The following is a 25,219-nucleotide window of genomic DNA, read 5'->3' on the forward strand; positions in this document are numbered from 1 at the left end:
GTGTTGCGTGTTTCCCCGTTCAACATCCGCTGAGCCGAGCCCCCTGTAACCTTAGGCCCCCCACTGTTTACTCTTCTAAAAATACACTTCTTGTTTGCTTTTTCCAATCCTGATTGTGCACGAGGCTTTAATACACCCTCTGTTTAAATATTCGGGTAAAGATAAGCCATGCGATAAAAGCTGGGTTGCTGGAACCGGGATAATCACGGCGATCTCTGCCTTAGGCAGGACTCTCCTCCAAAAGCTCTCAAAAGAAGGCAGTTTGTTTAACAGTCTCAGTTGTGTGACCATAAGCCCAAAGGTCTTAAGGCAAATGTTTAACTCCAAAGGCGTAAAACATCTGCATGACTTATGAATGCAATGACATTTTCAACACCAACATAAGATTTGACCTTTCCTGTCCAGTCGTCTGGGGCGTTTTCACACAGTGAGTTTCTTTTTTCTTCCTGTTTATTGTTCGAAGGTCTACCTGGAAGCAGAACCTTCAAGAATAAAGCAGCTCCAAGAGTAGAAAAGAATCCCTAAGAGCAGAACATCGCGGCCTGAAGCTCAATCAAACGGTGACCTTTTCAAGCTTTAAAAGCTCTTGAGTAGGTACATTTCCTCCCCGATCGGCTAACGGGGACCCCTGACAATGCAAGGAAATACGCCAAGTTCGCTCCAAAAATCAGGTTCAATCAAAGCACGTCTCATTTATTTATGCTCTTATTTATAAAGCAGTATAAACACATTCCTGTGTTGCAGGGGTTTTATGGATGGATTCAGCAACAATCATAACAAAGGATTACATCTTCCATTAGACAGTGAGACCATGTCAGAATCAAGAGGGGAATCCTAAACCCTCAGCTGTAAGAAATCCTAAACCCTAAACTTTAAGGAAGCATAATTCATGGGATTCCTGTGAATCGAAATCATTCAGCAATACTCTCCGTGACCAGCTGAAGCCTGACAAGTTAAAAATATGTTTAGTATTGAATGGTATCAGAAAAGAGAGATTTCGGTGAAATCCTGTGGCTGGAAACTTTTTGGCCATGAGCTACTATGACTCAAAAATTTAACTGGATAAGATCAAATTTTATTTTATTTTATTTATTTTTTTTAAGATCAAATTTTTAAATTGACGCACCCCTCCGCTGAAATTTGAGGAAAATGATATTCAAAGGAGGTTGAGGAATATCTCAAAGCTCAGAAACATCTGGCTAGAAATGATTTTCAGTGGTGGACAAAAGGACTTTTTATCATTTAAAATGATTTTATCATTTATCATATTGCATTTTGCCGTCAGGTGCAGAATGTCAAGGGCCCACGGCCCTTTGCAGCCACATCACAGCGCTTTATATCTGAAAATACTAGCACAATAATTCTAAGGCTGGCATCACTGTCAGAAAATTTTTAAGTGTTTGAAGATTTATGTTTACTTACTACACATTGTACTGATTTTGCTGGTAAAATTAGAAGTAACTAGTTTACATCATTGGTTTTGAAACTAGAATGTGCCTCAGAATGCCAGGAGGCAGTAAGAACACTGAGAAACCCAGAAAAAAGTAAAACACACCCATGTTATATTTCTTTCCATAACTCCCGTATTTAAAAATCTGTGAATTTTGGGTAAAACTTGTATAAGTGACATACCTGGTTCGATTTACTTAATTTTGCTACAGCAGTCATTAAAATCTCCATAATTCTGATTTTTTAAAAAAATCTTTTGTATGAAAAAACTGGCTATTTTTACATGTCATGCCATATAATACCCAATATTACAAAGAATGTGTGTTTCAATCCTTGACCTTTTATTTAAACACACGTAAGCGTATCTAGTGAAAGGGGACAGAAACAGAAGACAGTCGGAGGTAGTATTTCCTAAACAGATAGGTTAGGAAAGTTACCAGCCTTGGCTGCCTCAGTTTCCTTAAAAGCACAATGAAATGTGTCTGACAGCTCCAACATGTCTCGGTTTGGACTCTGGGGTGACTCAGGCCCCCCCCCCCCCCCCCCGTCACAAAGAAGCCGGCTCCTCCCTGGCTTGACAAAGGGATTAGCCATGTGGGAGGAACACCCCAAAAATCTACAGAAAACCATCTTCTAGCTTGCAGGTTATTAGTTAACCGAGAGTTTCAAGAGGAAAGGAAGGAGAGGGTGGATTCGACTGCTTGGAGCGGACTCCCAGCATCTGCGTGGTGCCCAGGCTCTTCTGATCTTTGAGGATGAATTGTAACCAAAGAGGGTATCACTCCTCTTAGACACGTGCCCTCGGTGCTTAGATAGGCAGGCGATGTGGCTGGTAGGAGTCAGGGGGTGTAGCCGGAGTAGACTGTGAAGGTTCCCGTTGCTCAGTAGCAAACTTAATAAATACCTGAATGAAATGACAGAAATCACTGTGAACCTCTACGGACACCAGACCTTCTCTTCTCCACTATAGTAAGAAGAGTCATCTCAAAGCACCGCCCAACTTTTCCCAAAAACCATAAAGCTGTCGCTCATACCACCGCCTTGGAAACCACCATAAGCAGGTAGATCCTTTGAGGACACAGATCCATTTGAGGACAATCATGAAAGCACCTGGAAATTCTGGGGCTTTAGGACGCAGGTGGGATTTCATTCTCCCTTCTGGAACTCGGTAAACCAAGCACTTTGCTTCCCAAGGTCAGCGATGGCTCAGCCAAGGGGCAGAGTCCCCTTAGACACTTAGGGCAGGGGGAGCAAACAGATAGGGGCAGGTTGGTGGGGCGTGAATGCCCAGTGTAACCGTGGACAGATGGGAGCCCTCCTGAACATGCACCTTGAACAGAGAGCTGACCACAGACACACCTGCTAACACCCACCACCCTATTTTGTAAAATGAGCATTTAATTTAAAGAACGAAAGGCCTCACGAAGCAATCTGGCTAGTTTTGAGATCAGCTGGGGGAGGCCTCGAGAACACGCCAAAATGCAACCTGCCGAAGTATTCGGGGGGACCATACCTGTTCCAAAGTGGTCTGGCTAATGGAGTAATGTTTGATATTCAGGAAGGTCTTCTGGTTCTCTAGGACTTGGAACAGATCCGCTAAGCACTCCCATTGTTTTGGCAAATGATATTCCAGTAAGTTAAGGTGCTGCCCCTGAAAGCCAAAAACAACTTGTAAATCGTCTCACGTGATTAGCAACTGTTGAGCAGAACGGATCCTGCAGCTTTTAAGTGATAAATGCATTGTCATCCTTTTCAAACCACACACCTAAAGGGCGGCGGATGGCAGGACAGCTCTGAGAGTCTCCAGTCCATGCGTACGGACGACGGCACAGTTGGCAAGGGGTCCTCCTCAAGGCTGGGCTACCGCTTTGCCCCCTGGCATGCCCCCCACCCCTGCCCTGCCCCAGGTGTGGGGAAGCCGTCCCGGGGGTAGGAAGGTGCCTTGCCTACTGAGAAGGAGGAAGTTGTCGTGGAGCAAGGGAATGCCAGGGCACCTGAACGCCCTGGGTCTGGAGCAGAGCTCCCGCTGTCCTCACCCCTGGGAAGAGAAGAAACGTTCCAACCCTCGTTTTCATATGTACAAAGGGGGAGAACAGCAAGTCCGCTATTGGACCGTTTAGAGGAGAGCCTGAGCACGCCCGCCTGGCCTCGTACAGCTGCTGCTCATCGATGGCTTTTACTCAGCAGCTCTTGCGGGAATGGACAGGTGAGAGCTGCTTCAAACGTGAGAACCTATTTATGGAAAACTGCAATCACGTAGTTATCCAAGATACCGTAGCTGGTGCTTCTAAAATGTTAGCACGCTGGGAATCACCGGGTCACCTCCTTAAACGCAGAGCTGAGTTCAGTAGGTTGGGGCTCGAGGTACCGTAGGTGTAACCAGCTCCCCGCTGATGGAGATGCTGCTACGTCAGGGATCGCGCTCTGCCTGGGGTCAGCAGAGGACTATGATGCCGAGCACGCGATGCCGAGCACAGCCGAGCACAGCGTGAGATAACGCGGGAGCCTCCAAGTCTGTAAGCCCTACAGCAAATGCCTGGAAGACACTGCCTTTTGCGATCTTCTTTCCTGAACAGAACAGGCCATGCAATGGGGCTGTGCCCCCGGAGTGTACCCATGGTCCACTCTGGGGCACCCACAGAGCGCTCAGACAGGCGCACCGTCCTTCCGAGTGGCCAAGCGTATCTGCTGTCCATGCTATTCTGGGCCGCGGGGACGTGCGGCCTGTGCTTCGCAATCAGGCCCAGGACAGGCAGCACCTCGTAACAGCACGGGGCAGAACACAGGAAAGGACAAAGGCGCTGACCCGATTTCCCCATAAGGAAGTGAATACGGAACCCCGGTCTACCTTAAACTGGATCCCAGGGAAGTGCAGCTTCAGGCAGTCCGAAATCGCACTGTGTGCGTGTGTTTCCTGACACAGCCAGATCCTGACCGTATAACCGTCACCGAACCTGGAAGTTAAATGAAACCAAAACACGGTTAGGACTATTTGTACCCAAGAGGGGTAAATTCTAAGTCCATTTTCACGGATACAGCAAAAGAAAATAACGATCCCAAATCGACGGGAGAGTCTGGATTTTCAAAAATCTAAGACTCAGAAGAGGATCCTAACTCGGTGAGGGGGTTTCCGTCATCCGCGGACACAGGTGCCGATGGACCTACGTGGTCAGCAAATCCTGGAATCGCTCTCCATCCGGTACAAGGGAGAAGATGAAAGCAAAGCAGGTGCTGAGTTCGAGAGAAGTTGGAGTCGGAGCCGGGCCGGAGCGCCCCCTGCCCACGCCTGCTGCTTCCCCGTCCGTGATGACCCGGCAGGGCAGGGTCGGGTGGCAGGGACCGGACCGGGCGCTCGCTGCTTCTCCACGTAAGGCAACTCTGCCAACGGCACCCTGACCCAGGGTTGGCCTGCGACACGCGGAGCCGTGCACGGTAGCTCCCGGGACCCGGCGGCTGTGCAGGGTCGTACCCACACCGCACAGCGACCTCATAGAGTCACTGCGAGGAGGGATGGGGCTTCCAGAAGCGGTGTCACGGTATCGCCGCCCATCCTGGGCACCTGCACACCTAACAGCATCTCCGTGAAGACCCATGAGAATAGAAACAGGAATCCGGGGCCTGGTGGCTCAGTGGTGAAGCGTCTGTGCGCCTCGCAGCTCAGGTCACGACCCCGGAGTCCTGGGGTCGAGCCCCACGTGGGCTCCTGGCTCAGCGGGGCATCTGCTTCTCCCTCTGCCCCTCCCCCACTTAAAATAAATAAATTAAATCTTTAAAAAAAAAAAAAAAACATGAACACATGAGGACGGTTTCTGTGGATCTGTTCGCCCACCTGTCGGCACCAAGTAGCTGACCTGGGGACTACGAGCTGGGCGACCGGGGGGCCCAGGCCTTGCCAAGCAGCTGCGTTACTTGAGCGTCTCACACGCTTACGGTCAAATCACTGTTCCGGTGCATGTGATGTGGCTGCGTGACAAGTCCCCCAGGTCGTCGTCCTGCTGTTGCCTGACTCCAGGCGCCCGACACGGAGCGGGGCCCCAACCCTCCCGTCCTGCCGGCTGAGGGGCCCACGGGCACTCAAGCTGAAAGGTGAGCCACACGAGAAGGCGGCAGTAACGGCCCCGTGGTGCGTCCCCTGAGCTGCGGGTTAGAGTCCCGGAGGGCCGCCCGGGGATGCGCCGCGGACGGACGGTGGTCAGCAGCGCCACATGTCCACGCTCTCGAAAAAATAGGTAAAAACCTTTAAAAAAATCTAAAACCCCGTGAAGTGGTACATTTTCCTAAAGGAAGAGATCCGACGCCTGATTAGGGCAGCAAGTGGGTGGTGGGCGTGTGGCCACCCAGACGACAGTACCAGGAGGGTCCGAGGCTTCCAGCCACCGGGTGGCTCCCGCCACGTGTCCCGGGGGCTCCGGCCGCAGCCGAGCAGCCCTCCCCGCGAGGACCGGGCAGCTGAAGGGGTCGCCACCCCAGCAACGCGGTGGCCTCAGAGCCGGACCCCACCCGGCCACCCGCAGAGCACGGCCAGGAGCCCCGTGGGGCCTGGGGAACAGGACTCGAGCTGCCCCGCACGGAGCCCCCGGAGCCCCGTCTGCCAGGCGGACCCACGGCTCAGCCTTTAACTGTGCGGAGACCAGGAACACAACGGCTCGGAGGGCGCTGCCGGGAAGACTTTCGGGGAAGGCAGCTCCTGCGCAAGGTGTCTGCCCAGGTGCGGCTGGGACTCGCCCCCGGACAGCAGGTGGTGGCAGGCACCAGGGTCGCCTCCCCACAACTCCACGGTCAGCAGGCACCAGGCGAGTGAATTCCTGAGAAAGCTACTCGGGGGCGCTGTGGGTAACCCGGGGGCAGCGCCAGACTGACCCAGTGCCCAAGCGGGGCAGCGGGCACTCAGGCGGGGTCTTCCTACGGCTCCCACGGCTCAAGTATCGGGCGGTAACTATGTCCTAGTATCACCCTGGGTCCCTCCGACCACAGATCAAAGCCAAGATGATCTGTCAAAGAGCTCACACCAACGGGGCCAGCCAGCGCCATGGGTTGTGTGCACCTGTGTACCTAAGTACAGGAGGAGGTACCCAGGTGCACAGGTACACAGGTACGCAGATGCACAGGTATACAGATGAACAGGTACACAGGTGCACAGGTACACAGATGCACAGGTACACAGGTGCACAGGTACACAGATGAACAGGTACACAGGTGCACAGGTGCACAGGTACACAGATGCACAGGTGCAAAGGTACACAAGTACACAGATGCACAGGTGCACAGATGCACAGGTACACAGATGCACAAGTGCACAGGTACACAGATGCACAGGTGCACAGGTACACAAGTACATAGATGCACAGGTGCACAGGTACACAGATGCACAGGTGCACAGGTACACAGGTGCACAGGTGCAGAGGTACACAAGTACACAGATGCACAGGTGCACAGATGCACAGGTACATAGGTGCACAGGTGCACAGGTACACAGATGCACAGGTACACAGGTGCACAGATGCAGAGGTGCACAGGTACACAGATGCACAGGTGCAAAGGTACCCAGGTGCACAGGTGCACAGGTACAGAAGTACACAGATGCACAGGTGCACAGATGCACAGGTACACAGATGCACAAGTACACAGGTACACAGATGCACAGGTGCACAGGTACACAGGTGCACAGATGCACAGATGCACAGGTACACAGATGCACAGATGCACAGGTACACAGGTGCACAGATGCCCAGGTGCACAGGTGCACAGATGCACTGGTACACAGATGCACAAGTGCACAGGTGAATAGGTACACAGATGCACAGGTGCACAGGTACACAGATGCACAGGTACACAAGTGCACAGGTACACAGGTGCACAGGTACACAGATGCACAGGTGCAAAGGTACACAGGTGCACAGGTACACAAGTACACAGATGCACAGTTGCACAGATGCACAGGTACACAGATGCACAGGTGCACAGGTACACAGGTGCACATGTGCACAGGTACACAGATGCACAAGTGCACAGGTGCACAGGTACACAGATGCACAGATGCACCAGTACACAGATGCACAAGTGCACGGGTACACAGATGCACAGGTGCACAGGTACACAGATGAACAAGTGCACAGATGCACAGGTACACAGGTGCACAGGTACACAGATGCACAGGTACACAGATGCACCGGTGCACAGGTGCACAGGTACACAGATGCACAGATGCACCAGTACACAGATGCACAAGTGCACGGGTACACAGATGCACAGATGCACAGGTACACAGATGCACAAGTGCACAGATGCACAGGTACACAGGTGCACAGGTACACAGGTGCACATGTACACAGATGCACAGGTACACAGATGCACAGATTCACAGGTACACAGGTACACAGATGCACAAGTGCACAGATGCACAGGTACACAGGTGCACAGGTACACAGATGCACAGGTACACAGATGCACAGATTCACAGGTACACAGGTACACAGATGCACCGGTGCACAGGTGCACAGGCCCCTACGGCACCTCCCTGGTTTGTCTGCGAATGATATACGGGAGTGACTTCCTACTTGGAGTCTCATCAAAAGACGGCACTTGCCCTCATGTAATGTCTCCAAATCACCCAAACTTGCTTTTAAGGGAGATCACCTGAATCCATAAACGTGTGCGGCGGTGGCAGGGGCGGGGCCGCAAAGCCTCAGGAGCAGGGAGCGTGAACACCGCCCTGGGCTCGCAGTCCTGCCGGCGCGGCCACTGGCCAGCACGGAGGGGATGTGAATCGACGTGGGGGGAAGCAGGCCGGGCTCCGGCGTGGCGGCCTGAGACGCCTCGCACACCCGCTTCCGCGCAGAACGGGCCGCTCGTGTGGGCTCGGCTCAGAGCCTCCGGAAGCGGCCTTCTGGGCGCGCGGCCGGGACAGCAGGGCCTCAGGAGGGCTCGTGGGGTCGACCGAGCGGAGAGGCCCTGCGGGTCTGGGCCGGGACCGCTCCCCGCCTGCCGGGCCGCCCGGCGAGGCGGGAACCCCACTCCAGAGCACGGGGACCCCCCCAGCTGCGGGCGAGGCGGTCTTCCTGGCAGGTGTGCAGCGTCCCCGCTCCCCGCCTGCCCCCTCCGCCCGCTCCCGATGGCCCAGCTGAGTTCCAGAAAGCTCAAGGCTTGCGTCCTCGGCAGCACGCGCTCGGCCCCTGCAGGGGCTGCCCCTCTGCAGAGCGGCGGCTCAGAGACCGGCGTGGAAGGGAAGCGGGCCGCGGGGGGGGGGGGGGGCGACCTCCAGAGTCCTCCCCGAGGCCCCCCGACGTGAGCCAGGGCAGGGGACGCTGAGGCCCTTGGGCGTGGTTGTCGGGGCGACGGAGCTCTGGGTGAGGGCGAGAGCCTGGGGACACGTGCAGACGCGGGGGAACCACCGGGGCGGACGAGCCCTCCTGGGGGCACAGCAATGTCCGACGCGGGCCGGGGAGCATCGGTGCGAAGCAGCCCAAGCCGGGGGGGAGGGGGGGGGCCTGACTCTTGGTTTCGGCTCAGGTCGCGAGATCCAGCCCCAGGTCGCGCTCCGCGCTGGTGCTCTGGACAAGGTCTGTTTGAGTCTCTCCCGCTCCGCCTCTGCGCCTCCCCTCCCTCCCTCTCCCTAGGGTAAAGAAAGAAAATTCTAAAAAAACCAAGAAGCCCAAATTTGATTGGATTACGCTGTGGAACAGTTCATGTCCCGGGCCGTTGGTGACAGCGGCAGAGCAGTCAGTCAGCAATCGGTGGCAACAGCTGGCTGTGCCCAGACGGGAGGCGGGAAGCCGCGCCCCAGCTGCATCACCCCGACGACACGGGGCACATGCGGGCTGCCCATCCCCCGCGGGGGCAGCAACAGGCCTCGCTGAAACTCCGCCAACAAGCAGAGCCACGACAAGCCCCAGCGATGCCCAGAATGGCTCCAGTGCATCATCAGAATGCTCAGTTTCCAATAAAAAAAAATTGTGAGACATATATGGAAACAGGAAAGAACGACACACACCAGAAAAAAACTGTAAGCCACAGAAAGTGCTTGTGAAAGCCGCCAGATGTCGGATTAACAAAGGCAACAAAGCAGTGATTATAAATATATCCGAAGAACTAGGCGAAATCATGACTGAAGAACCAGAAGAAGGTAGCAGGATCGCGCGCCATCAAAAGAGACAGAAATTACGAAAAGACCCACATGGAGGGACACCTGGTGGCTCAGCGGTGGAGCACCTGCCTCCGGCCCAGGGCGTGACCTCGGGGTCCCGGGATCGAGTCCCACATCCGGCTCCTGCATGGAGCCTGCTTCTCCTTCTGCCTGCGTCTCTGTGTCTCATGAATTAAAATAAAAATCTTCAAAAGCATCTGCAGAGCTCTGGCCGGGCAGCCGAAGAGAGTCCCTTATCGCCAGCGCATGGACACTCCCCGGGACAGAGCACACGGGAGGCCCCGCGTGTGAGCGCGCAGGAGTCGGGATGCAGGCCCCAACCAGAACACGAGGTCTCATGGCTGGCGTCTCCCACCGTCCCGCGTGTGTCCTTGGGAGGACCTGCCGGGGCGCGGCCGCCCTCTGGGCCCGCGACCAGACTCCCACCTGGAATGTCCAGCGTGAGGACGGGTGCTCAGCATCAACACCCCTTCCGCCCTCCCCGCTGAGACACGAGCCACGTGCACTTCACACTCTTGGCTGCAGAAGCGACATGTATCCCCCCAACAGGACGACCCTTACACTGAGACCCGGGCTTTCTGGGCCAGAGGGAACAGGGCAGGGGAGCTAACAGGTGACCCACGCAGGTGCGGGGTCCAGGTGGCTCGTGGACGCGCCCCAGCCGCGCCAGGCCCGGAATGTGGGAAAGCCTCCCCGGTTCCCTGGGACGGAGGGTCCGTGCCCCCGGAGACGGACCAGGCAGTCCTGGCCGCCAGCCCCCGCCCCCCCCCCCCGTACACACGCACATGCATCCATCCGTGTGCACACATCCTTCCATGCACGCACATGCGTCCTTCCATGCATGCACACACATCTGTCCTCGTGCACACACACATCCGTCCATGCACGCACACACACATCCTTCCATACACACACACATCTGTCCTCGTGCACACACACATCCGTCCATGCACGCACACACACATCCTTCCATACACACACACACACATCTGTCCTTGTGCACACACACATCTGTCCATGCACGCACACATGCATTGTCCTTGTGCACATACATCCGTCCATGGGCACACACATCTGTCCATGCACATGCACACACATCCTTCCATGCATGCACACATGCATCCATCCTTGTGCACATACACACATCCACGCACACACACACATCCTTCCATGCACGCAGACATGCATCTGTCCTTGTGCACATACATCCGTCCATGTGCAGTCCCATCCGTCCACGCGCACACACTCATCCTTCCACGCACGCACACATGCATCTTGAACTCACACACACACACAATCTGTCCATGTACACAGACATGCATCTGAACTCGCACACACACATCCAACCATGCACATGCACCTGCATCCTTCCATGCACGCACACATGCATTCGTCCTTGCACATGCACACACATCCAACCATGCACGTGCACATGCATCTGAACTCATGCACACACACATCTGTCCATGCATGTGCACACGTATCCTTCCATGGATGCACACACGCCTGAACTCGCACACACACACATCTGTCCATGCACACACACACACATCCTTCCATGCACGCACACATGCATCTGAACTCGCGCGCACACATACATCTGTCCATGCACACACACACACACATCCATCCACGCACACGCATCCATCCGTGCGCATGCACAGTGATGGCTCACACAGAAGCTGTATCGTTTACCCCGTATCATAGGACAGTCACACAATAGGGTCCAACCGACCCTCCCCTGAGCACAGGACTCAGGAGAACGAGAGATCGGAGACACCCACCCAACATCCACTGCCTTGTCTTGCTCATCCACAGAGACCTGACTTGACTTAAGTGGCAAAATGCCCAGATAAATCCTACATTTCTCAGGCTTCCAGCAGCCAGGGTGTCTAACAGGGCACGAGGGCACGTGTCTAGGTAGGACTTACAGACGGCTACTGAACCCAGGGGCAGGGCAGGTGGTCCTCCCTCTCCCTGCTCCCTCTCGCTTGTTGCCTGGAACAAGGATGTGATGGGCAGAGCTACAGCCGCCACTCTGGGACCAAGAAGACTGAAGCCTTGAGCCACGGAACCAGTGCCAACCACCGGTACTTCGGACATTTATTACACAAAGCGAACATGCTTCAGTCGGACACGCTAACGTGTGGGTGTTCGACATTCTGTGACTAAGATGGATTAGCTCGTAACGGGCGCAGAAGATCAAAGGTAGGACAGGAAAAAAATCCCCTGGACGAGGGTCTCGGAGGGACTGGGATTGTCAAATGGGAAGAAGACAGACGTCGGCAAAGAGGCAAAGTCCCTTCTCAGAAAGAGAGACAAAGGCAGAGGAGGAGGAGTGGCAGGTGTGAGCCCCCCAAGGGCAGATACAATGCTGGTGGAGTTTAAAATTTAAAAATGATACATAGTAAATAAATAAATTAATTAATTAATTAAATATAAAAAATTAAAATAATCTAAAAAATGAAAAAAGAAAAATAAATAAATAAATAATAATTTTTAAAAGAATTTAAAAATGAAAAATAAATAAAATAAAAAATAAAAAATAAATAAAATAAAATATAAAAAATAACAAATAAATAAAATAAAAAATAAAAAATAAAAAATAAAAAAATAAAAAATGATATGATTGTACAGTCGGACGCAAGGCACACTCAGGTGCAGCTATGGCATCGGACGCCCCGGGAACTTCTAACAGGGTCTGGAGCTGGAGAAGGAAGCAGGAGCCACTTTAACAATGGAGTGAGTTTAGGATCTGGGGGTCAGTCCTCCCGGGGGCCCCTGGGTCTCCGGGTGTCAGGACGGGCAGCAAGGCCCTCAGATGGTGCCTCAGGAGCAGTGTGGCCCCGGCGGACGGACACACAGGGCCCAAGGGGGCCGCGGGGTCCAGGCGGGTTTGGGAAACTGAGGCACACATGCACAGATCCCACTGCAGGCACAGCCCAGACCTGCAGGGTCACCTCTCCGGGTCCTGGGACAAACCTGCGGCCTGCATTGGGGACAACAGGGCTGGAAGCGGGGCCATGCATGTCACATCTGCTTAAAGCCCAGGACGAGCATGCCTGGGGCCGTGCACACTCAGGGGCCCGTCCTGTCCATGCAGCCCCTCAGCCCCAGGGACCTGCAGCGGGCACAGAGGCCAGGGACTCCTGGGGACTCCTGGGTCCCCGTCACAAGGAGCCCCTTGCCGTTCATCCCATGTTACCGAAACCCATCATCAGCTGAGCTCTTGCAGGAAAACACCAAGTTCACAAAGGATGCTCTGCAACGCGTTGGGTTCCGTGTCTTGGCGAATCGCCCACCAGCCACTTCTCGCTTCGTGTAATCCCACAGTCCCTGCGTCACTAACAAGCCGCCCTGCGCCGCGTCCCGGGAACAGAGGCCAGAAGTGGGTGAGACCGGGGCCCACAGCCCACACCCTGGTGGACGGCTGCCTTGGCTCCCCCGCGGCTCCCCGGCGGCTCGCCAAGCCCTGGGGCAGGCAGCGAGGCGCACACATAAATCACCGAGCAATTAGGCACGGGCTATAAACCTTTATGTGAGCATTCATAAAGGTTAGGGAGTATGAAGTATTATTTTTCTTTTGATGATACTTATCAAAGATGAGCGGAGTACAAACTGAGAAGTTTCCAGCAGGTTGATCTGACAAGTGGCCGACCCTGCGCAGCAAGCGGCAGCAGCCTTGGCTGTCCCGGCAGCCCCGACTCCGAGCCACTGCACGACAGATGTTCACTGCCCCGTGCAGCCAATCAAGCACCCGATAACATTCCTCCCGTGAAATAAACACCTTTCAACCTAACATATAGGTCTGTTAAAGCTCTGCCTGCAGATTCCAATTTCAAAAACACTAAATAAATGAAATAAAACAATTTATCAACATGTATTAATGAATTATTCTGTATCCGAAACAACAGATTAACCAACAAGTTAAAAGGAAATCAGAAAGAGTGAAAATAGTTTAGATGACACCGAATTTTACAAAAAAACGCAATATGGGACACAAACATGGTTGTAGAAATTGATATAAAAATCATGAATATCCCCAAAACTCGAAAAAGACATAAAAAGACAATTAACAGGGAAGAAATGTAAAGGATGAGAACACACAGGGAAAATCTTTAGTCCTTATTAGTCCAAATAAAACCGACGACCACAGCACCTGTGTGACCCCACGCCGGCCGCCGGTGCCAGGGCCCCATCCACTCCGGACGAGGGGCACAGGGTTTACAAGCGCTGGGGAAGGCATCCTGGATCAGCGAGGACATTTCTTGTCCTCTCTCTCTCTGGACTGTCGCAAGGAGAGCGCATGTCCTACTGGTAGAAGCATGACTGTGGTGGGGACTGGGGGGCTCCACGTGCGTCCCAAACACACTCACCTTCTCAGCCCCCTTCTCCCTTCCTCTGCAGTGAGGGGACGGGGCCACGCTGGCTCTAGAGCACCAGCAGGTAGAGCTACGGCACGCACGGACGCACAGTAAACAGTTCGACAGAAAGAAACAGACATGCAACATACATGTACACGTAAAACACCAGCAACATACACATACACACAGCATATGTACACATGGAGCACGATACATCCGTACGACACACATACACAACACAGGGGCACATGCAGTCTATACACAACATGCATGTACACACATAACACGCGTGTATGCACAATATACATCTACCAATGCAACATGCACACAACACGTATATACACACAGCATATGTGCGCTGCATACACGTACGACATACATGTGGCATGCATATGTCCAACAGGCACCATGCATGGGACATACATATGCACACACAACATACATGTAACACACATGCGACATACCTGTTTTTCAGGTGCTGGGGAGAGCCAAGGCACCGGAAGCTGCCGTTGACCATGATGGCAAGTCTCGTGCAAAGAGCCTCGCACTCCTCCATGCTGCGGGGAGGACGAGAGGCGTGTGAGCGAGCTGTGCCCTGCGGACATCAGGCTTGGACCAAACAGGTCAACAAAAACACTGTGGCAAATTCGTGAATTTTCTATATTCTTGAATATCTAATATACAAACCTCAAGAAACCCTCCAAAACTCATTTTTTACACAGATGTTTTATTTAGATAGCCCTGACACAATGAACTGAAAACTTAGCAGCCTTTCAGTATCTGAGGAGCAGTTATGAGGACAGAACCTTTTAGTGACAGTACAAAAATATAAACTAGATACAAGTGACCTTCATAGAAAATGTGGAAGTTTTATGAAAAAATAAAAGCAATAAGATCTACTAATGAACCTAAATGAAATCTTGAATCAATAAAAAGATCTTCCAAGAAAAAAGTGAATATATTTTAGAAAAAGAAAATTGTTATAATATTTTATAATTATTATAAAATTATAATCATAAAATATTTTATAAATATATATAAAATTATAAATAATTATTAAATTATATATTATAATTATTATAAAATTTATATTATATAAAATTGTTATAATATTTTATAATTATTATGAAATTATATTAAATAATTATAAAATTATATAATTATTATAAAACTATATTATAAAATTATTATGAAATTATAATGATTATAGAAATATAATTATTATAAAATTATAACATTATAACTGTTATAATATGAAAATGAAATGTTATAATGTGAAAATATAATGTTATAACATTGTTATAATTATTATAATATGAAAATTACTGTAATATGAAAATTATTGCAATATAAAATAGTGTTAGTATAAATGTACATGTAAAATATAATAGGATATATAAATACAAAATGTAATCAGTGAATTTCATATAAAATACAAATATGAATTTGATTTTACTATAATATATAAAATAAAATATAAAAACCACATTATAATTTGCAACTGTGATTTAGTTGGCCTTAATATGCAATATTATTTTGATATAAAATCTGTAATAAAGAGTCCTAGCTTAGAATAGTATTATTATAATTATATGGAAAATAACATGAATTATAATAAGGATATAGTCTGATGCCAATCAAAATTATGGAGCATATCTTCAAAGTTATTTAGTTAAGAGGGTGAAAACACTGTAAACAAGAAAAGTAATAGAATTTGCCCCAGAAACTATTAGCATTTGTTTAAGGCTAAAATAATTTGAAGAAGGCTACCCGCTAAGGAATTAGAAGGCAGATCGTTGGAACCAGACAAGACCGCATGGAAGGGGACAGTCACGCTTCCAACAGGTAAGTGCTGGGAGGAGGCGAACGTCCCGCCCAGTAGGACAGCAACAGACAAACTACGACAATGTCTGGCAGCTGACAAGGCAAAACTACAAACTTCTAATAAACGCGTCAACACTCAGCAAATAAACCTTAAAAAAAAAAAAAACTACAACAAACGCAACCCAAGAGGGTTAATACGTTCAGTATAAAGAGCAGATACATGTTAGCGTAAAAACAGAACGATGCAGATGCGATCCAGGAAAAAGGGCAAACACAGAGACTCCAAAGACCTGCTCCCAGGTAATCCACATACCAACAGCTTAGAAGCTCAGCCACCAAATAAGTGATCAGAAAACTATTTTCCAGCCAGAGAGGCATTTGTCATGTGCACTTTTGTACGTTGTACAGGAAAGCACTTTCCCCCCTCATCTGCAGGGCAGATTAAAACAACGAATTCTCAGATCATAAAAATTACCCCCAAAGTTAAAGCATCTTCTCCATGATCCTCGGAGGGTCCCCTCATATACTGCCGGTAGGAGTGAAAAATCGGCATGACTTTCTGAAAACCCAATTTGACGATTCCCTCTTTTCTAGGAACTTACCTTAGGAAATTCAGAACTTATGAATGCATGTGACAAGTTACTTATAACGGTAAAAATCCAGAAATCGGTCCTGCAATAGGATAATACAAAACTCCTACAAATGGGAGTGGATCCATGTGTTCGCCATGAAAAGGAGGTTTTGTAAAGTCAATGTAGAAAGTAGTGATACAGCAATGATAAAGTGACAGTCATGTTAGAAAAAATGTACACGTACATGGAAAAAACTAGGAAAGAAAAACACACAAAAAGGTATGATTTTCACGATACTTGAAAAAGTGAGGTGAAGGGTGGAAAGTGTTTCCTTCTTCGACCTCGTTATACTATCACCTGTGGGAACATGCGGGGTCTGTACCACCAGGGAACGGACGTAAAGCAGTCGTGCGCTCGGTCGCGGCCTGCCCAGATTGAGGGTACCCTGCTCGCTGCCCAGGCGGCTTAGGTTCCTTCCACCGTCCATGAGCTGGACCAGAAAGTGAATTTCAACCATGAAGATGGGGCCAAACCCACAGGTGAGTAAGAGGCATGGAGGGAAGACCCCGAGGCCTTGGATGACCTGAGCTCCGGCACAGCCCACCAGCACAAAGAGTCCGTGCGGAAGAGGAAGCTTGTCTGGTCTGAGTCACTGTAGTCGGGGATCTTTGTTACAGCAGCTTAACGCGGACTGAGGAATACACGCTATCCACGTCCCAAACATGCCTTAAGGATCTTCCCGTGCAACCACGTCTTCCTCTGTTTCTTTAATCGGTTTCAGTTTAAAACAATCTTATTCCATTTTTACGAGTGTGATTAAAGTGGGGGACGCCGAAGCCATCTCTGGGTCACATCCTTAAACAGCTGAGGTGTGTGCGGATCCGTAGAAGCACCGACCTCCGTAATGACTCCGTAGTTTCCACTGATTTCTTATTAGCCGTCAAACGAACAAGATCCAAACAACAGGTGGGATAGCACGGGGGGCCAGCCGCTCAGCACGATCTCATTTGGTGAGATCCCGACCAAATGCCGGGGGTTGGATTATCAGCGAAAGTAGCCTCTGCCCGTGTACGTGGAAAACAAACGCCGCACGTCCTTGGGGTGATGATCACGCTGGCTGGAACAGCACTCTGGCCGAACGGCGGGACGACTTCAGGGCTTATAATGGGACGTACAGGTCAGGGCTCGGCGGGCGGGCAAGCAAAAAGACTCCCCATCATTCTTGGATGGACTCACTTTTTTTTTTTTTTTTAAGATTTTACATCTTTTGGATGGGGATGGACTCGCTTCTGGTTTGTTTTTGTTTTTTTTTAAGATTTTATTTACTTATTTATTTGAGATAGAGAGAGAGAGAGAGAACGAGCAGGGGGAGAGGCAGACATGAGACACAAGCAGATTCCACACTGAGTGCAGAGCCTGACACGGGGCTCAATCTCACGACCCTGAGATCATGACCTGAGCTGGAATCAGGAGTCAGACCCCCAGGTGCCCCGGATGGACTCATTTTATTTCAATTCCTCTTGGAGGGCACAGTGGGAAACAGGTGGGAACCACACATTTCTACGCGGTCCTCCAGGAAAGGAACAGTAAGAGGAACAGAGACGGGAACTCAAAACTAAGAGGAAACTGTGCCATCTGGATAGTTTTCAGCTGAAGGCAGCTGTCTCAGAATCACAGACTCAATCCCCGGCTGCCCTGCTCTCCATTAATCGTAAGTCATTTACACCTTTGCATTGCATGAATATGAACAGATTTATAGAAATGAAGGCACAAAAAAAAAGAAATGAAGGCACCTCATCAACGTGAAGCCATATGAATAAGAGGACATAAAACAGAAATTACGGTGACATGTGGTCTTTCTGAGAACTGTCTGCAATAATTATGTGCTCGGTGGAATTTAAAAGGCATTTTTAATGTGACACCAGTTTATCCGATCGTAGAACCAACCTATGAACATGAGAACCTAACAAAGGCCAGCATAATGAACACAGGAACGCAGGGCGTTTCTGCAATCGGCTCGGCCAAGAGATTGTTTTAAGCCAAAAAAAAGAAAAATGTATATATATTATAAGGTAGAGGATTTGCCAAATATATTTCATGTCAATGTAAATTTTAATTTTCTGAAGAGAAACGGAACAAAGACAAAAAGACAAGGGCAGGACTTCTGGCTGTGGCTGAATGAAAAAAAAAATTGGCAAATCTTTTCCCCCAAAAAAGACACGTATAAAACTGAGCAAAATGAATAAAAGCAACCGTTTCAGAATTCTGGAAACTGGCCAATGGCATGCAACGCCCTGAGAAGCACAGCTGACACACGGCTGAATTTAGGGTGAGGAGACTGGTGATGCACGACTGGCCTCACAACACGCAGCCACAGCGGGTGGGCCTGACCCCGGGGGCTCTGCGCTCTGCCCAGACGGCGACAGCATCAGCAGCAGGAGCTTGGTGGAGCCCGGCGGCCAGGAAGGGCCAGCAGCGCCAGCATCCAGCCCGAGGTGGGCTCCGGGGCTCGGGCACCGGCTGGCTGGGGCACGCACGGCACTCACTGGGGCTGTAGGTATGTGCGGCAGAGTCAGGAAGGGGCCACGCCAGCCACACGCGCCACGTGCACGTGCCAGAGGCCAGCAGAACCAGGACAACACAAAACCAGGCCGCCTGGAGGAGGCCTGGGCGTGCACTCTCCTCCCCGGCGCACACACAGCCCCACGGCCCTGAGGTCGCTGAGGGCAGCCTCTGCCCATGTAAAACCCGGGGTGGGACGGGGCTCCAGGGAATCCGGGCTTTAGAAAATGAGCACGGAATTTAATCTACAAACTGAACAGAGGGATCAGGAGTCACTCGCTGCAGGGGAAAGAGATTTCGCAGATTCATGGAGGCAAAGAAACCCTGACACACGGACACACAAGAGGAACAGACAAATCAAAAACACCAAAACAACCAGCAATAATGGCAACTTTGAGGGAAGGGGAGGAATCAAAAGCCAGAGATGCTACAATTCATTAAATATCGTGAAATAGGGCAGTCCGGGTGGCCCAGCGGTTGAGTGCCGCCTTCGGCCCAGGGCGTGATCCTGGGGACCCGGGTTTGAGTCTTGCATCGGGCTCCCTGAATGGAGCCTGCTTCTCCCTCTGCCTGTGTCTCTGCCTCTCTCTGTGTGTCTCTCATGAATAAATAAAAAATTTAAAAATAAATAAATATCGTGAAATATCCAGTTTTTGACCAGAAATTATAACCTGCATAATAAACTAGAAATTATTACCCATACGCAGGGGGGGAAAGCAGCCAGCAGAACCTGTTCCTAAGTGTCCCTAAATGCTACCTTTAGCAGAAAAGAAACTTCAAGTGAAGCCACTCTACTTAAGTACAAGGCACTAAAGGGAATGATGTTCAAAGAATTTTTTAGAAAAATGACGATGATCAACTATTGACACTATTCCTTTTTTAAAAAGGAACAAACGGGGCACCTGGGGGGGCTCAGCCAGTTGAGCGTCTGACTCTTGATTTCAGCTCAGGTCATGATCTCAGGGTCGTGGGTTCGAGCCCTGCATTGGGTTCTGTGCTCAGCAGGGAGTCTGCTTGAGATTGTCTCTCTCTCTGTCCCTCTACCTCCCACTAAAAATAAATAATTAAACTTTATTTTTTAAGATTTTATTTATTGATTCATGAGAGACACAGAGAGAGGCAGAGACACAGGCAGAGGGAGAAGCAGGCTCCATGCAGGGAGCCCGATGCGGGACTCGATCCTGGACCCTGGAATCTTGCCCTCAGCCAAAGGCAGATGCTCAATTGCTGAGCCACCCAGCTGTTTTAATAAATAAATTTAAAAAAAAAAAAAGGACCAAATGGAATGTTTTTAGTAGAAGCGTATGATAAATGGAATGAAAATTTCACTACAAGGCCAACAGCAAAATCTGAGTAGCAGAAGAAAGCATCAGTGAACTTGAAGATCAATCAATGAAGATAACGCAATCTGAAAACAGAGAAAAGTATTTAAAAGAAAAGTATTTAAAAGAAATGGATCCCTGGGTGGTTCAGCGGTTGAGCACCTGCCTGCGGCCCAGGGCGTGACCCCGGGGTCCCGGGATCGAGTCCTGCATCGGGCTCCCTGCATGGAGCCTGCTTCTCCCTCTGCCTGTGTCTCTCCCTCTGTGTGTGTGTGTGTCTCTCATGAATAAATAAATATTTTTAAAAAATAAATAAAACATAAAAGAAATGGACAGACACCCATAGAGCTGTGGGATACCGTCATACTTACAGAAAGTACCAGTGATAGGAAAGGAAAGATAGAAAGATCCAGAAAAGATACTGGAATGACCACCTGCCAAAACATCCCTGCGTCTATCGAAAAACATTAACCTACGTATTCAAGAAGCACAATGGACACGAGCAGGGGCGGGGGGATGAACAAGGAGATCCACGCGTGGACACGGCAACGTTCAACCGTGAAAGCCAAAGGGGACTCCTGCAAGCCACAGGCAGGAGCGACATCAGGATCACCTCTGGCCGCCCTCTAACGGGAAACAGCGCAGCTGTTGAGTTCCCCATCGGGCTCCCCGTTCAGCGCAGTCTGCTTCTCCCCCTGCCCCTCCCCGCCCATGTGACCGTGCTCCCTTTCTAAGATAAAAATAGGTGAATCTTAAAAATAAAAAAATGATGTTGGGCAGAGAGGCACGGACGCGTGGGGCGCTGGGCAGCTCGCGGCCACCTCCCTCGGCTGCAGCGGTGTCCTGACGACGACGGATGGCGTGGGCCACGGGCTCTGGCCCCGCTGCCCTGCGGCCCTCGACACCCCCCAGCCATACCCGCGGCTCGGCGCCAGCCTGTGGCTCACCTGTGGGAGGTCAGCACCACCGCACAGCCTCTCCGAGCCTCCTGCGTGATCGTACGCCACAGGTGCCGCTTGGAGCAGGGGTCCATCCCAGAGCTGGGCTCGTCCTGCGGGAGAGGGCACAGGTGAGGGCCGCAGGGGGAGCCTCAGGACACGCGGGGGCGGACGGGTTCCCGGCTCAGCACGTGCCCGAGCTCCCCTCGGGGTGCGGCAGGGCGGCCACCACCCACGGAGCTTCGGAAAGACACGCAGGAGCGGAAACGGCGTCCCCCGTGTAGCGCCAGCAGGTGAAGTGGGGTTTCATGCAACCTGGGGCTCTCTCCTCCAATAAACACCCGACCCCTGCACTTACTGAACCACCTTTGAGAGAAACGGGCTCTGGGCGGCGAGATGCATGTCTGTGCTTTTTGCCGTCAGGGAGAACTAAACGCATTTCTCTTAAGGGCTCAGGGTCAGCAAGAAAGAGAAAGTGCACCCCAAAAAATGGCCCCGAGCTGCAAAGCATAGCTGTGCTCTTCTGCAACCTGGGTGAGGTACGTGCACAGCTAGAACAGTAACGGGAGCTGTGCTCACGCAGTGCCCAGAGAGCGCGGACGTGCGGCTCGTGTCCCGCCTGCGGCCCCCCCGAGCGCCCTCTGCACCTCGTCGGGAGGGGGGACCTCGAGCCACGCTTCAAATGCCAGCCGCTGGCTCTACTTCTCGGCCCGCCGTCACCAGCTGACGCCTTCATCCGGCCAAACTGGATTACCGCCAGCTCCCAGGCAGGTCTCGGGCAGCCTGGCCCCAAAGCCGTGGCACCCATGCTCCCTTCCCCCCCCCCCCCCCCCCCCCCCGTGCCGCTCAAGGGCCCGCGGTCCCCAACACGCCCACCAGGAGTCCCCCATGGGCGGGCGGGACGCAGAGACAGCGGGCGGATGTCAAGCCCGGATTAGCTTAGCGGTAGGTCCCGCACGGCTGCCGCTAATGGTGGACTTGTGTCGGACCTTCAGTGACGCACGTAACAGGGACTCGATCCCAAGATCATTGTTTTGGGGACGCCCGGGGGGCTCAGCAGTCGAGCATCTGCCCTCGGCTGGGGTCATGACCCCGGGATCCCGGACCGAGTCCCGCATCGGACTCCCTGCAGGGAGCCTGCTTCTCCCTCTGCCTGTGTCTCTGCCTCTCTCTATGTCTCATGAATAGATAAAATCTTAATAAAAAAAAAAAGGATGATCTTTTTTAAGATTTTTGTAAAACTCCAATGCATTTTTGGATTCTGTTCGGGAACTGTCATCTCAAGCAGGAAGTTCCTCAGTTCAGGGAACCAACAGTGCAGACGGGCTCTCCTCCCAGGGGGCTCCATGAGCTCGGCCGCGTCCCAGGTGGCGGCGCCCAGAGGCCGCGGCCCTCCGTCCCCAGGACTCACCAGGAGGAGCAGGTCAGGTGAGCCCAGCAGGGCCAAGGCCGTCGATAGCTTCCGCCTGGTGCCCCCACTGTACGTGGCCACCAGCTGGTCCACGTGGGCTTCCAGGCCTAGACGCTCCACGAGGTCCCCGGCCACCTGCAAGACAGGCACCTCCCATGAAGGCAGCCCTCACTGGGCCCGGGCCGGCTCTCAGCCCTGCAGCCCCCTCACCCCCGCCCGGCACAGGACGGTGCCTGTGGGCGTCTCCGTGTGGGCCGAGCACCCCGCCCGGAGCCCAGGGGGACACAGGGGGCGCAGGGGGTGCAGGGGCGGAGACCCGGCCAGCCAGGGTCTGGATGCACAGCCACACGGGCGGGCCCACTGGGACTTCGGGGCGCAGAGACTTGGGACGAGGGTCCTCGACAGTCACACAGGCAGGAAATGCCCTGTTTCCAGGAAGGAGCCCCTGGGCTCGGGAAGGGGGCCACTGAGTTGGAGCTTCCCTTGGGCCACGGCTGGGAAGTGGCTCATGCAGCCTTGAGGACGGGGGTGGGGGGGATGGTGCCACGGGCTGGGGTCCTGGCCCTGGACCTGCACACTCTCGCGCCTCCTCTCCCCTCCCCGGCTCCCCCTTTGCCTGCCCTGCGCCTAGCACCCGGGGCCCAGCCAGTGGGCGTCTGTCCGCACCCCCTCCTCCCAGTGGCCGTCCGGGGCCCACGCAGCCCCTCTGCTCCACACCCAGCACGATTCCCACCCCGTACGTTTGGCTCGTTCCCGGCCCATCCCCCCCGACCCCATGCAGACCTCGGGGGCTGACGCCGAGCACCAGTGGGTTTCCCGCTCCCTCCCCACAGTTTAAACCTCTGACAAAAGGGTCAAACTGGACCCTCGCGACCGCAGAGACACGGACCTGGCTCTGTCTTGTCCCTGTGGATCTCATCATACAGTCAAACTGGCCAAGATTGTGTCTTAACTCAAATTTAGGAGAAGCAGGGAAAAGTCTGTGCCCTGAGTAACTAACAAAATGTAAGACAAAGGGAAAAAAATAAAAAAATAAAATAACAAGATATAAATATATTTAAACTGTATGAACTAATATTCATGCACAAGTCAGGATAATCCTAATAAGGACAACGACGATGAAACGTCCACAATGCCTGGAAGTACCAGTGTGACGTTTCTGCCCCAACAGGAACCGCTCTGCAGCTTTACCGCGTGGCCTCGAGGTAACACGAAGGGCCCGAGGACCCACCTCGTGCGCAGACAGCGCGAGGCCCCGACCCAGCCGACTTCAGGGTTGCTTGTGTTCCCGGAGCCTAGAAACCGGCCACATTGCCCCAATTCCACAAAAGGTCACCGCTGGGCACCTGGGGGCTCGGCTGGTGACGCGTCTGCCCTCGGCTCAGGTCGTGACCTCAGGGTCCTGGGATCGAGTCCTGCACTGGGGCCCTGCTCGTGGGGGGCCTGCTTCTCCCTCTGCCTGGTTCTCTGCCTCGCTCTGTGTCTCGTGAGTAAATACATTTTTTTAAAAAAAAAGATCAAAATGGCAAGGAAAAAGGAAGCGCAGGATTGCAGACACAAGCCCGCCCCCAGCTTTCAACCCGGTCCCCATTCCTCCAGCCGTCACTTCTGGCTCCTTCCACCAAAACCTCGGAGCGGAAGAAACCTTGAGGATGAAGGCAAATGGGAGGAGGAAGCAGCGGGTGGGAGGCGCTGGGGTCACCACCGGGCAGGGCCCTGCGTCCCCTCTCCCCGGACACCACACCCCAGACACCCCCACCGGCACCGCGCCCGTGGTTCTGGGGCCCGAGCCCCGACGCTGTCGCACTGTGACCCCGCCTCTGCCTGAATTGTTTTCTTATAACTTGATGCTAGATTTATTTTTAGATCAGATTCGCTGAATTCAGGCTAAAATGGAGAATTACAACACTACGCAGTGTGGACAGCCGGGGAAAAATGGAAAATCGTCACATCGACAGACTAAGCCTAATACAGGCCAAATGAATACAGCGTGTCTTCAGCACTAACTGAAGTTGTAGGGGTTCCGGGGAGGGGAAGAGGAGGAGGAGGACACACAGAAAACCCCAGGGGCTGGGCCACTGTGACCTGGGACCCCCGGGGGCTGACGGGCCTGGGTGCAGGGGGGGTGGGAGGGTGCAAAGGGCGGTCAGGAGGGGCAGGTGGGGGGACGGGGCTGTGCGAGGGGTGGTCAGGTGGGGCTGGTGCAGGAGACGCAGGAGGGGTGCGAGGGGCGGTCAGGAGGGGCAGGTGGGGGGGTAGGAGGGGTGCGAGGGGTGGTCAGGAGGGGCAGGTGGGGGCGCGGGAGGGGTGCGAGGGGCAGTCAGGAGGGACAAGTGCGTGGGGGGCGGGAGGGCTGTGAGGGGCGGTCAGGATGGCAGGTGCAGGGGGTGCAGGAGGGGTGCCAGGGGCGGTCAGGAGGGGCAGGTGCATGGGGGGGCGGGAGGAGTAGGATGCGAGGTCAGGAGGGGCAGGTGCAGGGGGCGGGAGGGGTGCGAGGGGCAGTCAGGAGGGGCCTCCCGCAGGTGCAGGTGCAGGTGCATCCTCCTCTAGAACCACAGTGGACCCCCTGCGGCTGCCCAGGCCGCTGAAGGCAGGTGCCAGCCCGCAGGAGGGAACCCAGGTGGGGGCAGATAT

At 52.6% G+C, this 25,219-nt stretch overlaps 1 protein-coding gene across 1 annotated transcript in view; it reads right to left on the minus strand.

Moving 5' to 3' along the window:
• Positions 1 to 667: 667 nt before the first annotated feature.
• Positions 668 to 25,219, minus strand: part of ABCA13 (ATP binding cassette subfamily A member 13) — a 233,896-nt gene continuing 209,344 nt past the window's right edge. The window contains exons 60-65 of the mRNA XM_077861791.1: positions 22,586 to 22,720; positions 21,184 to 21,287; positions 14,421 to 14,513; positions 4,298 to 4,403; positions 2,963 to 3,100; positions 668 to 2,353 (exon numbers count right to left, since the gene is read on the minus strand). Coding sequence (XP_077717917.1) covers positions 2,258 to 2,353; positions 2,963 to 3,100; positions 4,298 to 4,403; positions 14,421 to 14,513; positions 21,184 to 21,287; positions 22,586 to 22,720 — 672 coding nt within the window. The 3' untranslated portion in view covers positions 668 to 2,257. The remainder of the gene's footprint in view (positions 2,354 to 2,962; positions 3,101 to 4,297; positions 4,404 to 14,420; positions 14,514 to 21,183; positions 21,288 to 22,585; positions 22,721 to 25,219) is intronic.

The sequence above is a fragment of the Canis aureus genome, chromosome 21, assembly GCF_053574225.1.
Source record: "Canis aureus isolate CA01 chromosome 21, VMU_Caureus_v.1.0, whole genome shotgun sequence".
NCBI classification, from domain to species: Eukaryota; Metazoa; Chordata; class Mammalia; order Carnivora; family Canidae; genus Canis; species Canis aureus.